The sequence below is a fragment of the Xiphophorus couchianus genome, chromosome 17, assembly GCF_001444195.1.
Source record: "Xiphophorus couchianus chromosome 17, X_couchianus-1.0, whole genome shotgun sequence".
Classification (NCBI taxonomy): domain Eukaryota; kingdom Metazoa; phylum Chordata; class Actinopteri; order Cyprinodontiformes; family Poeciliidae; genus Xiphophorus; species Xiphophorus couchianus.
In genome coordinates this window covers 15,765,493-15,778,275 of record NC_040244.1, presented here as the reverse complement: position 1 = coordinate 15,778,275, position 12,783 = coordinate 15,765,493, and the positions used below count along the sequence as shown (strand labels likewise).

The 12,783-nt window shown below is 42.4% G+C and overlaps 2 protein-coding genes across 3 annotated transcripts in view; one reads left to right on the top strand and one right to left on the bottom strand.

Annotated features, from left to right (window-relative positions):
- The window catches only part of cenpe (centromere protein E), a 22,066-nt gene extending 15,873 nt beyond the window's left edge, over window positions 1–6,193 (bottom strand). Inside the window, exons 1-11 of one of the 2 annotated variants that reach the window (XM_028044038.1) lie at window positions 6,071–6,193; window positions 4,117–4,197; window positions 2,697–2,803; window positions 2,519–2,608; window positions 2,262–2,380; window positions 2,027–2,146; window positions 1,844–1,925; window positions 1,695–1,762; window positions 1,543–1,617; window positions 1,392–1,443; window positions 1,176–1,263 (exon numbers count right to left, since the gene is read on the bottom strand). In XM_028044038.1, coding sequence (XP_027899839.1) covers window positions 1,176–1,263; window positions 1,392–1,443; window positions 1,543–1,617; window positions 1,695–1,762; window positions 1,844–1,925; window positions 2,027–2,146; window positions 2,262–2,380; window positions 2,519–2,608; window positions 2,697–2,803; window positions 4,117–4,197; window positions 6,071–6,093 — 905 coding nt within the window. In that variant the 5' untranslated portion in view covers window positions 6,094–6,193. Of the gene's footprint in view, window positions 1–1,175; window positions 1,264–1,391; window positions 1,444–1,542; window positions 1,618–1,694; window positions 1,763–1,843; window positions 1,926–2,026; window positions 2,147–2,261; window positions 2,381–2,518; window positions 2,609–2,696; window positions 2,804–4,116; window positions 4,389–6,070 lie in introns of those variants that run through there. The other variant, XM_028044040.1, reaches the window with a different exon arrangement.
- On the top strand, window positions 4,521–12,783 carry ddx51 (DEAD (Asp-Glu-Ala-Asp) box polypeptide 51). The gene is made up of 16 exons (XM_028044078.1): window positions 4,521–4,727; window positions 4,994–5,325; window positions 6,124–6,266; window positions 6,357–6,507; window positions 7,524–7,669; window positions 7,796–7,867; window positions 7,943–8,049; window positions 8,619–8,727; window positions 8,825–8,970; window positions 10,045–10,237; window positions 10,327–10,442; window positions 10,529–10,645; window positions 11,512–11,613; window positions 11,704–11,767; window positions 12,395–12,529; window positions 12,643–12,783. Exons 1-16 carry the CDS (start codon window positions 4,705–4,707, stop codon window positions 12,661–12,663), a joined length of 1,977 nt encoding a protein of 658 aa, XP_027899879.1. The 5' UTR covers window positions 4,521–4,704; the 3' UTR covers window positions 12,664–12,783.

Genomic DNA, 12,783 nt, shown 5'->3' with positions numbered 1-12,783 from the left:
AAGAACTGTATTGATTTTGTTTAAAATACAGTAACCCCCCCCCCCCCAACAAATCCTGATTCAGTTTTGGCCTATTTGCAGATCCTTTCGTACAGCATCTCTAAAATATTCCACAGACTCATGAAGCTGAAATACATACAAACAATGTTACTTGACTGAGGTTTGGAAAGCAGCCAATGCTGAGTGACATTCATTTTAGTTTATATTCTAGAATTATGCTGCTCAGGATGAAGTAGCTCTGGACTTTAATTGAGATTTTTCTTTTTTTCAAAGCGTCATTCTTGCCTTTATGGGGGCAGGGGGAGAAATGCTTGTCTTCAGTCAGAGGCTTCTTCAAATTCACTGTAACGCAGACTGCTACAAGAGATTTTCCCTGCCAACAGCCATCACCGTCTACAATAACTCTGAAGAATTTGAATTAATACGAGTTTAATCTTCCTTTGGGATCAATAAAGTATTTTTGAACATGAAGTAATCCTTGGCACTGATTGGCTGCATCCCCAAGAATAGAAATGGCAAACATAAATGTCAGCTTCTTTGGCAGAGTCAGGATGGTTTATAATGCATATTAATATTTACATTTGGTGTTAGAACTGTATATTTTGATGGTTTAAAGCGTTTTAGAAGCAGTCTTTGCAGCAGCTGTGGTCCATAACCTCAGAGTACCAGTCACTGTAAAATGAACGGCTGGACTAACAAGCCACATTAGCAAAGTCAAAAAATATACTAATGCCATCTGTCATTTTATTCCTAACTATATGGTTCAAAAATAGAATCAGAATCATTTTGCAGCAAGTCCTAATACTGGAATATAAACTGAAATTTAAAACTTTAAGATAAATACAACTCTGCAAGGCAGACCTGCTAGCTGGTATACAAACAGGACAACCTGATTCATAGACATTTTATTGATAATATTTGTTTGATATACTGAAGTGTTCCATTTGTAATTTTGCCCAATTCATATAAAGTGAGTTGTTAGAAAAGCGCTATGCAAATGAAATGAACCATTTCATGATTACTTTGTTTTTAAATGCTACATTTGAAAAATGAAGTTAATCATTATCGCCTCTGTAGAGTCAGAGTGTTGGAACACAACCCTAATTACACTATTGAGAGAATTGATGAGTAATCTAAATGCATCTGATGTAAACTGAATTGCCATGGTTACTCACTTCTGGTTTTCATCAGTGAGTTTCTTGATCACCTGTCCAAGTATAAACAGACTGAGATTGATATTGCATCCTTCTTTGAAACGAGTACCTGTGGGTTTGAAAGAAAGTGCGATTAAATGAAAGAAAAGTTGAAATGTCAATTCAAAACATGATGATTAAGTAAACCTTTTAAATGAAATCAAAACATAAAGGTGGACAGTAGTAATTCCACTTTACCTTCCGTCCCCGTTTGACTGGCTCTCTCAGATCCAGCGAGATCCACTAAATTCTGCACACAAACAAAAATTATTAACTTGCCTCTCCAAAATCAAAAGCATAAATATTTAAAGAATCAAATTTGAAAAATAAATAAATGAAAAATAATTACTAAGTGGGAAACAATAATGGCTCCATCAGCATTTTCCCCAGATGCTGGATCACTCCTTTCTCTGCTCTCCAGGATCTAGATAAACATTAGCAAGTCAGAAAACGCCACAGCAGCAAACTCCATCTTATCCTGCATGCCGAGTTGTTGCTTACCATACGGAATATGGTGTGCGAGCGGCTGCTCCGCTGGTTCATTTTAGTCTTTCCGTAGTGACGGTTCTCTGGAGGCAGACGAAATAAAGACACCATGTGTTGACAGGAAGCTACAGAGAAGTTCACAGCTGTAAACGGCGAGCTCTTACTTTCTCCCTTCCTGATCCAGGCGAGGGCTTGTGAAGACGTTGTGACGAGCTCCTCAGTCAGGTCAGCCACGTAGACCGTTTTCTACACAGTGAACACAAATCGGCTGATCAGAGACCGTCTGTTATGCAGCATAGTTTCTGCAAATATTCCCATACCGAACAAAAACCATTTAACCCACTCACATTCATAGTTTCCCGAATTTCCAAAGGTTTTCTCTTCCAGCTGTCAACCAACAGGTCCGTCACAGTTTCGTTGTAGATTTCCATGTAGGACACTCTGAGAAGGAATTCCTTGTTTGGAAACTTTGGATGAAATGAGGAGAGATTGCTTAACAAGTGGCCCCAACGCGCACGGCCAACAGTAAACGGGCTAAACTAGTACTGCGACTTTTACAGCGAGTCTCACGGAGCTGCTTACCGTTTTAATAGTTTGGAAGACGTCGTCTACGGCCAGAGGAATGACTCCACGGTTACGGTCACTGCCCATCATTGTGAACGTCTTCCCCGAAGATGTCTGACCGTAGGCAAATATGGTTCCTGACAAACAAGCGCAACAGACACAAAAACATGAATCAAACGAAAGTCGTGCAAATAGAGCGAGACTGTTTTGTCTCGATTTGTAGTATGAGGATTCGCAGCAAAGCAGTGAGCAAAACAATCATTTCTATTACAAACCATTGTAACCCGCAACGGTGGACACAACCAGAGGCTTCGCGATGTCCTGGTACAGCTGGCTTGTAGATTCTTCAGCACCAAACACTCTGTCTGAAAACAGGAGAAAATTCGACAGTAAAATCATCTTAGTGGGTCACAACACACACAGTTCTAACGCTGTATATAATTTGATGCATACCAAAAGTGAAGCACTTGCTGGAATTTCCATCATCAATCTGACGAATTGATTTCTTGTCATTTTCCCAGAACAGCTGGACGGGCTTTTCTGAAGCTGCATTTTTTTCCCTTAGAAAAATATTGGGAGGAAGAAAAGAACTTAAAAAAAAAAAAAAAAAAAGCTGACTGCAGAGAGATACAGACATACGTCAAGCAGCTGGAAATTGTTCTCAAAGATGAACCAGACTTGTGCTGCTCTACAATTCTCTGCCTGATAGCTTATGACTTTCTCATTGTGTCAAACCAGAAAGCAGTGTGTTCCACATGTGAGCCTTTAAATAACTAAAATGTGTCAGTTTCCACAGCCATGACATCATCCAGACTTTCACCATTTAAAGAGAAATTTATCATTCTGTGTGCAAACTTCTGATTTTTAAGAGCATAAATAAATCTGACATTTCTCACTTTTGTAATATTCAGCAAATAGAAAAACTGGCAATTCTAAAGCCTTAAAACAAAAGTTTGGTCCAAATTAACTTCAGACAGTGAGAAGAGCAAAAGGTGGATGTGTCTATTTGATGTATGTAAACCTCCAATTTCAACTATATGTCTAATTTATACATCAAATCTTTACTTTATTACTCTTGCCGACAGTAAGTTCAATTACTTATGTGGGTTATGGTGAGAAATGCTGATCTATATAGATACCACAGTGTGTATTGGTAGTGGATCAATACTTCTGTTCACAGCATCTCCTCCATATGTCCAGCAGTTTCCTCATGCATCAGTGTATGTGCAGGAATTAAAATGGCAGTCCAGTAGAACAATTTAACATTAATTTTGAGTCAATGGTCACATGACATGGAAGTTATTGAAGAAAAATATACATCCTTTTTTAATATTAAAATGATTTAAAATCTTGAAAATGACTGAAGAGTCAGATTGGTAGTTGAATCTAGTAGCATGAATTGGTTTTGTGTCAGCTGGTCACGAGGCAAGACGTCGATATTTGTTTCTAAGGAGTGTTTGGTTCGGAAATTTGTTGACGGTCCCTATATGTGAACCTCCGGGCGAGAGAGGAGAGAGGAGAGAACGCCTGGCCGAAGTTAACGTTCCTGAATCGGATCAACCTTGAGCTAGACGCCTCGAAAATTTCATATCCAACTTGAAACTAACGTCACCGCGGTCTTCACATTCTGTATAGGAGCCACAAAAAAAAAAAAAAAAAAAAACATCTCCCTGCTGTGTGAGATACTAACAGCTTCTGTCTCACACCAACAGCTTAGCAGAATATAAAAAAAGACAACTTCTCTGTAGTTCTTATTAAATTCTAAAATGGTGGAATGCAAACATTTCAGGCAGAAACATGATACGGTTAACGTCAGCTTTGGGTGAGGAGGGAAACTCTTCTTCTGAGTGACTCGGTTCTGAAAAAAACTCACCTCTCAGCAACAGGACGAACACGGACACAAACTTTAACAGCAGACTCCGCCATTTCCTCTCCAGGGAACTTGAGGGAATAACTGGAGGGACGAGAGAACAACATTTTAAATATGCACCGCTTTAATTTGATTGGACAACGTCATCACGCGGACTGAACCACACACGGTGGTGGGGAAAATAAGGATGTAGCATTTTTGGAATGACTATTTATGTTTTGTCTTCTAATATAAAATGCCACAAATAGGTCACATATGAGCTGTAGTTATGAATTAATAATTGATAAAGAATAAATAGATAAGTATCAAGAGATAGTGGTTAGTCGGTTAGTCGCGTCCAGAAGATCGTCAAACAAGTGCGACGGACTTGGTTGCGTCATAAGCCCGCGTTTGATGCACGTGAATAAGAATGAGAATAACACACAGTATGGCGGCGTTTTTCTTAAACTAGGACAGAAACTATTTGAAAGAGGAGCGAGTATTGGGTCTTGTTGAGTCTAAGTAGTTGGTGACTTTTCTAGGAGACATGCGCCGCTGTTGGTAGTTTGAATTGGATTATTTTAGTTTCAATGCTTTGGTCTTCCAGCAGAAATGTCTCTGTTTCTTGTCAACAGGTAAGTACAACCTGTTAGTGCTGGAGCATCTTGTGTCAGACTGGGTCAGTTTATAGTTAAAACGCGATAAAACAGCTAAAAAAAATAAAATAAACATCAGCTTAGACTGGGTAGATCAAAAACTGACTCAACAAATATGTTTTGTAGCTTTTGAATAGATAGAACAGAAAGCAACAGAAATCCAATATCGATCTACTGAAAAGTTTATAAGTCTGTAGTATTGAAAGCAGCCAGTAGTGGTGGCATCAGTTTGTTTATCTTTTCAGGTATCTTGGAGACGAGGAGGATGGCGTCATCTCCAAGGTGTCCCATTCCCAAGCGCTGCTGACCAAACTGCAGCAGAAGGTGAAGCAGAAACAAAAACAGATCTTAGCAAAGCAGAGAGAATGGACTGGTGAAGAAGAAACCGAGCAGCAGGAAGTTCCGTCAGAGACCAAAGACGAGAAACGAAGCAGCGAAGAGCATCAACAGCAGCAGAAGAGGAGGAGGAAATCAAAAACGGGAGTTTTACTTGATGCAGATTCTAATAATTCTGAGCCTGCGGGGAAAAAGAGGAGAAAGGGAGCTGTGGATAAGAAGCAGAGGAGTCAAGAATCAGGTGGGATTTTCTCTCTCTTTGTTAGGCTCACATGTTTCAGATTATTATAATATTTTTTTTTACTGCTATGCTGTCTCTGGGCCCTGGTTGATTTAAAGTGTTAGTCATTCATTACTGATGTGGAAGAGATCCCAGTCACAAAGAAGTCCCTTCAGCTGACCAACTGGAACGAACTACTAGAACTGTTTCACCACAAGCAGATGGAACTAACAAGAATAAACAACAGGGATGCACAATATTGGATTTTTGGTCAATAGCCGATATACTAAAACTCATTTGGCCGATAACCGATACCAATATTTTTTCCTATACCTACTTTCTGAAACTGTATGGCTTTCTCTACTGTGGAATTAAAATGCTGCATTATCTTTGTCAATTTCGCCTGCTACCAAATGCAAATGCTAAAAAGGAGGCTGAAAATGATGTAACACTTTCAACTGAAATTTATTCATGACAATTATTCTCTCTAAGCCGACGGCAACACTCAAAAAGTGCAAATTTAATGTTGTGCTGTGCTGCAGCAACAAAAATGTTGTTATGATGTCGCGTTCTACCTGATGGCCGAGTGCGAACTCCAGGTGCAACAAACCCAGAACATGTAAAATGTTTGGCCTCTTTATCTCATCCATGAATTCTCCCAGCGGTGGAGCTAGTCGATGCTAATACTTCTAGCATTATATATGAGACAGAAGAAACAAAAGTTATTTGAATGTTGTCACGCAGTAATGTTTTGACGTTTTCTTACTTTTTGTGTAACTTCTGTTCCATACATTTTTTCGTTTTATCTTTGGATCTCAGGTCAGTCAGTGGCGAGTGTTTCTCCAGAGAGCTGCAGGCGTGAAACGGAGCGGGAACAGGAAGTGGAAGAGTCAAACAAGGACTCGTCTGCAGCGACAGGATTCCGTGTCCTCGGAGGTTTTGAAAGCAGACCTGTCAATAAGGTACAATCATGTAAGGGGAAAAAAATCGTCATGGCTTTAGTAAAATAAAGATTCCTGCCATTAATTCCACATTCTTTGTTTTTCCCCCAGGCGACGCGGGTCCTGCCCCAGTGGCTCGCTGAGCCCGACGTCATTCACAGAGACATTAAATGCAATCTGGTTCCTCTCTCCTCTGTTTCTGGGGTTTCTGCTCAGCTGCTCAGGAAGCTGGAGGCGAATGGAATCCAGCACTTTTTTCCAGGTACGGTAGACTCACCTGGGGGTCAGCCGGGCTACTTTGGGAAACAACTATTGACAATGAAGCCTGTGTTATGCTGCATCCTTGCGCTGCTTATTAACTTCAACCCTGCAGATAGGAAATGACTTGCAGTGAGAGTAAAGTACAGCCACAGCAAGATCCTTCATACGTTACAAAGTTAATCGAATGTAAAGGGATTATATAAAACTGTATTAAAGGAATAAATAGTGGCCCATTTTCTTTGCCTGGTGTTATTCATCAAGTTCTGTGTGTCACAGAAAAAACTGAGTGATCATTCAGTCCCACTAACAGAATTCTTCTAAAGATTCCTCTTGAGTAAAAGAGCAGCTTTTACTGTCCATGTGCTGATGTTGTTTTTTCATATCTTTGTCATGATTAAGCTGAGGTCAGACTGTGAGATGAGCAGCAGAGTTTAGCAGAAGAAACTCTGGTCTGGAGCTTAAATTGGTATCAAAGCAGATTTGCATGCTGCCAAAAGCATACTTGTCATTTCTGCCAAAACTTAAGTTTTTCACAAGTTTTCTTATTATTATTTTTTCATTTTGTTCGTTTCCTCTGTTTGGAGCTGAAGGTGCCCAGTGTATTTGACCATTCTACCTGATCCACATGTGCATTATTATTGATGTTTGCATGAGCCCAAACCTTGTTTAGGAAAGTAAGCTGTGCTGACTTAAAGCTGGTTACAAACTGTAAAATGGCCAAATCTTTTTTAACCAAATTGTATGCAAACTGACTGTTATTGTTATTTTTTTTTCCCTGTTTGCCTTTTATGCCTCCTAAAGATTCTAAGAAATACAACCTTTGAGTACAATCTTCCGATCTAACCAAATATGGCCTAGAGCAAGTTTCAGGCAGCATCAGACATGGTGGTACAGATGTTTCAGTCCTGTCCTCATGAGCTTTTCTACCGCTCTTGCCTTTTTCTCCTCATTTTACTTAACAAAAGTGGCTGATGGTGCACAGTCTCAAGTCATAACACTGCTGTGATCTGTTTTCAGTGCAGGCAGAGGTGATCCCGGCCATATTGGAGGGCGCTCAGCATGGACTTCTGATTGGCCGAGGAGGCTACAGACCCAGAGATCTCTGTGTTTCTGCACCAACAGGCAGCGGAAAGACTCTGTCATTTGTCATTCCTGTCATTCAGGTGAGCAGCCAGCATTTCCTCTGCGGTGCTTTGATCAAGCAATGCTGTTGGGGTTTTCCCAATGACGTGTGTGTGTGTGTGTGTGTGTGTGTGTGTGTGTGTGTGTGTGTGTGTGTTTCCTGGCAGGTGCTGATGGAGCGGACGGTGTGTGAGATCCGGGCTCTGGCCGTGCTGCCAACCAAAGAGCTCGCGCAGCAGGTCGCAATGTTCTAACCATTTCTGCACATTTTCAAACCCTCACGGTGTTCTGAGGTTAATGTGCGTCTGGTTCAGGTCTACAAAGTGTTTGCGTCGTACGCCGAAGGAACTCCTGTGAAAGTGGTCATGCTGGGGGGTCAGAGGTCGTTTGCTGCAGAGTGCGCTTCGCTTTCGGAGCAACGGTGAGGACGGCAAACTAAGAGCCTGTCTTCAGTTATTGGTTTGATCCTTAAATTTAATGTCCGTTTTCAAGTTGAGTAACTTTACTGTGTAACAACTTTCCACCTTCTTATGATGTTATTCCCTCATCAAAACATGCCTGGAGTGTTGCCTTGATTCTTTTATCCATGTTTGAGAAATCCTTTAATCTCCATGGCAACCATTCAGCTGTCCAGTACGGCTGGTTGGACTTAGCCCCGCCTTCAAGGACAAAGCTCCTCCTCTGAGCTGCAGTTTCCAAGCTCTGGTTTTCTTCCACCTCACAGAGTTCCTCTCCCCCTGTGCCTTCCCCACTCAGCTCCTTCAGACTAGCCAGCAGCAATTAGCAAACACCTGGTGGAACTGAGCATCTGCTGAGATCATTATAGGAGCCACTGCTCAGTGAAACACTGGTTAAAAAAAATTGTTGAAAGGTTAATAGAGGAGCCATGTTGTGATGACTTCCTGAAGGCGGAGTTACAGAAAGAGTAGGAGTTTCTTAAAGAGACGGAGTATTGCAAATCCAAAGCCAACAACCTGCTGTCTGTTTCAGAGGCAGTGTGAGGTGCAGCGCAGCAGACATAGTCGTCGTCACTCCTGGTCGACTGGTCGATCACATCAGCAAAAACCCCGGCTTCTGTCTGGAACATCTCCGGTTCCTGGTAGGTTCCTAAAAATCCCCGCGTTCTCGCTGCGTAGAGCAGAACTCTTTGGTTTCTGATGTTGTGCCGTGTCTGTTTTTTTCTGTCTGCGTCTCAGATAATCGACGAGGCCGACAGGATGATCGACAGCATGCACCAGTCATGGCTCAGCCAGGTGCTGAAGGCGGTGTACTGCTCGGCGGCCGGACCAGAGGCCAGAACCCTGTTCAGGAGGACGGAGCCCGCATGCATCACAGCAGCCAGGTGGGTCAGAAAATACCAGCTGTCTGTCGGCATGGCAGCATTCAGGGAGGCTCCAGATTAAGGTTCATTCACAAATTATTCAAAGTAGCCACAGAGGTTCCTGTTTAAAATGTCGTTAACGTTCAGATGTGAGTCCTGTAATTAATTCTGTTACTTTGTTTTACTCTACTTACTACTCAGTGAAGCGGCTTGGAGGAGAAGAAGAAACTTACTTGACATTTTCTGCCTCGGCTTTCTTTAACATCATTTCCAATTTCCGCCTGATCACACGGGGTTGCAAAAATATTTTTGGGAAGTTATCTATGTTTTTTATTTCAACTGAATTAGGACTATTTTGCACCTCTGAATCCTAAAAGTGACATCAATTTTTCTCAGTCCGTTCAAGTTTTTATTGTGATTTGATTTGGAGAAATCTGATCTTCTGACTTTAATCAATAAAATTTTTTGTTACATTAACAGTTCAGTTTCGTTCATATTTCTCATCCAAAAAAAGGTTTTAGGAGAAAAAATGTTTTCTAACAAAGTGTTCTAATTAAATGTTACAAACTTACATTTCCGTAATTTGAGTAATAAACACCATTAAGTGTAAGTACATGTGAATTGAACATTATGTCTTTGTCTATTTTCTGTCCTGTTGGAATCTCTCCTCCTGCTCATCACTTATTGATCGGATTCTCCAGATGTGAGAACAAGTCTTGCATTTTGACGCTCATGTTGCTCCATAATTCAGAAAGTTGACTTGATTGAGCAAAACCAATGTGATTTTTGGATTCAGCTCATCAAAATGACCCTAAAACAGTCGACTAACCCCAGACAATTTTTTTTTTGGGCTGTTGACCGGTGTTATCTACCTCGTAATAATAAAATAAATCAAATGCAGGAGTTCATTTGATTACTTCATTAATCCAGATTCCTAAGCTAATGTACGGCTGCAGGCTGAGCTTTTCGGCCCAAAACGCTGTTAAACTGTTCGCGTGTCAGAGGACTGGCGGTGCGTTGTGGAACTGATTGAGTCGTGTTGTAAGTGAAAACGTCAACATCGTGGCCTCGCGTCACGTCTGCGTCTCGTCTCAGTCTGTCTCCAGGTCAGATGCCGCTCCAGAAGCTGCTCTTTTCCGCCACGCTCACCCAGAACCCGGAGAAGCTGCAGCAGCTGGGCCTCCACCGGCCCCAGCTCTTCAGCTCCGTTCACGGCCCGTCCAGCAGCACGACGGCCGCAGACCCCACCCACAAACACGAGCGCTTCGACTTCCCCCAGGGCCTCACGGTGAGACGCTGCCTTTTGACTTGATGGGCAAACCCATAACTGAAACAGGAGAGTGCAATTCTGAGACGCTTCCTCTTGGCTGTCTGCAGGAGTTTTATGTTCCGTGCACGATGAACAAGAAGCCCCTGCTCATCCTTCACTTCATCCTGTATCTGAAGCTCCGCCCCATCCTCTGTTTCACCAACTCCAGAGAGACGGCACACAGGTCGGAGGGACTGACGGACGGACAGACGGACTCGCCTCAGAGCGTCTCAGTGTGTGTCGTCTGATTCCGTCTCCTCTGCTTTCCAGACTCTACCGTTTGGTGCAGCTGTTTGGCGGAGTGCAGGCGGCCGAGTTCTCGTCGCGCCTCTCTCCCGGCGAGAGGAAGAACACCCTGAAGAACTTTGAACAGGGGAAGATCCAGCTGTGAGTCACAAGCACACTGGACCGTTCTGGAATCGTTCCAGTAACAGAGAGCGAGCCGATTCGGTTTATTCCTATGGCGACAGCAGCATTTCACAACAAACGTCACTTACAAAAACAGTTGTTTCTATTCAGTCACACGTGTTCCTGTTGATCCGAGTTATCAAACAGTTCATTAAGCTCAATTTGTTACTCAAATGTAAAAACTTTTCCAACTCAGTGACTCGGACCGCATCGAGTCAGTGACAGGCAGCACGACCGACTGGAGGTCTGAGAAGACGGAGCAGAAACAGAATGAACTGATGTAGGAGAACGTTCTGTGTGAAAGAAATGCAAAATGTTAATAGCAGGAGAGAGAATGCTTGTTTGTTTTTTTGGCAGCTTTATCTCAGCCAATCCCATCCTGCAGCAAGAGGCCGCAGCCAAATCAGAACACCAGGCCGGGGTTCGCTTCTATGAAGAGAAAAAAAGGGGAAAGAAAACAGAAAATTAACAGTTGAAATAAGAGCAAATATTGTAAGTTAGAGAGTAGAAGAAGAAGCAAGTGAGGGAAAATATTGTCAGTTTGTCCTCCATTAGCCTGTGGTTCTGTATTCATTTCCACATAGTGGCATGTGCCATGTTGTGATGCTGCAGCTGGTTATTAAAACCTCTCTGCTCTCTGACAATTTAATGTCGAGTTCTTTCGTCTCCCTGTCGAGTTGAGAGAGCAAAACGACCATTTTACATCACTAATATCCACACAGCAAAACTGAAACGACGGCGGCTTTTCCTGAATCTGACGTCTCCGTTTCTCTGGTATTGCTTTGTTTGTGCTGCAGCTTTATATGACTGCTCTGCTGCATTAACCTGATCTGTCCTCCACACAGGCTGATCAGCACAGACGCAGCTGCCAGAGGCATCGATATCAGCGCTGTCAAATGTGTGGTCAACTATGACGCGCCGCAGTACATCAGGACCTACATTCACAGGTCAGCAGCCCCCGCTGTCTCCTCCTACAAACTGTCCCTTCTGTTCCCGTCTGTTCAAAAAGTCACGTTTGTGTCTGTGTCATCATGTAGGATCGGAAGAACAGCAAGAGCTGGAAAACCTGGACTGGCCTTCACCTTTCTGCTGGGGGTTCAGGTACAGTCACTGATCTGGAATGAAGAGCTTCACGGAAGGAGAAGAAGAGAGCAGGGATTTCTGTCAAGAACAAATTAGGACACCCTTACATTTATTCCCACTTAAAATATGTTCATATGGTTAGCACATGATTGAGTGTTGAAGGAGGTTTTCCCTGTTTTAACCCTTCCAGGCCGAACGTAGACCCGACAATCCAGCCAAATGTGCAGTACCGTTATTCCACCACACTTTGTGCTATCTGAAAAATTCCACCTGTTTCTGAAAGGAGAGACGTTGCACTTTCCAGCCAATATCAGGTTATTACGGTAATTTCACTCCCGCTGTAGCAGGGAGTGAAATGAATCTGAGGGACATTCTTTTAATAGACTGTAAATTGCGAAAATAACTTGCTGGATATTGAAAGTTCCAGTTGTTATGGATAAATGGGCAAATATATATTTACTCACAGGACATTTAAAGAACTGGCCACAATTAATATAAATATCCAGGAGGAGATTTGAAAGTTAGGTCATAACGGGTTAAATTCTGGCCAGAATAAGAGTGTCGGTGGTTGAAATGATGATTGGTAACAAACTGACTGAACGGATGTTTCTCTATAGCAGTTTGAGTTTCTCTTCCCTCCCTCAGGAGAATAATTTCCTTCGGATGGTGATGGAGGCAGGAAGCCCCGGGGTTCAGAAGCAGCTGGTAAAACCAGAAAGCCTGAAGGGGATGGAGGAGCGCTACGAAGTGGTGCTGCAGGAGCTGGCTGATGTCATCAAGGTAGACGGAGTCACAGTCGCCACCTCACCGTTTCACTGTTCAAGCTGCTTCAAACTCTTGTAAATTATATTTATTAAAACACAAACTGTATTTTTTGTTCTTCCTTTCTGCAGGATGAGAAATCCAGACGTTGAAGCTTCAAGTCGTCAGATTTTCACCTGAGCTTCGGTTTTAATGCCGTCTTTGGAAATGGTCACAGATGGGTTTTTTTTTACCGAACAGCTCATTTAATAAAAGCTTCTCTAATCACTCCA

What these genes read in the sequence shown, in the direction of transcription:
- ddx51 (XM_028044078.1), top strand. Translation starts at nt 4,705, where the DNA reads ATGTCTCTGTTTCTTGTCAACAG. An exon ending in TCTCTGTTTCTTGTCAACAG is followed by an intron (nt 4,728 to 4,993) that starts GTAAGTACAACC and finishes TTATCTTTTCAG; the next exon opens with GTATCTTGGAGACGAGGAGG. An exon ending in CCAAAGAGCTCGCGCAGCAG is followed by an intron (nt 7,868 to 7,942) that starts GTCGCAATGTTC and finishes CGTCTGGTTCAG; the next exon opens with GTCTACAAAGTGTTTGCGTC.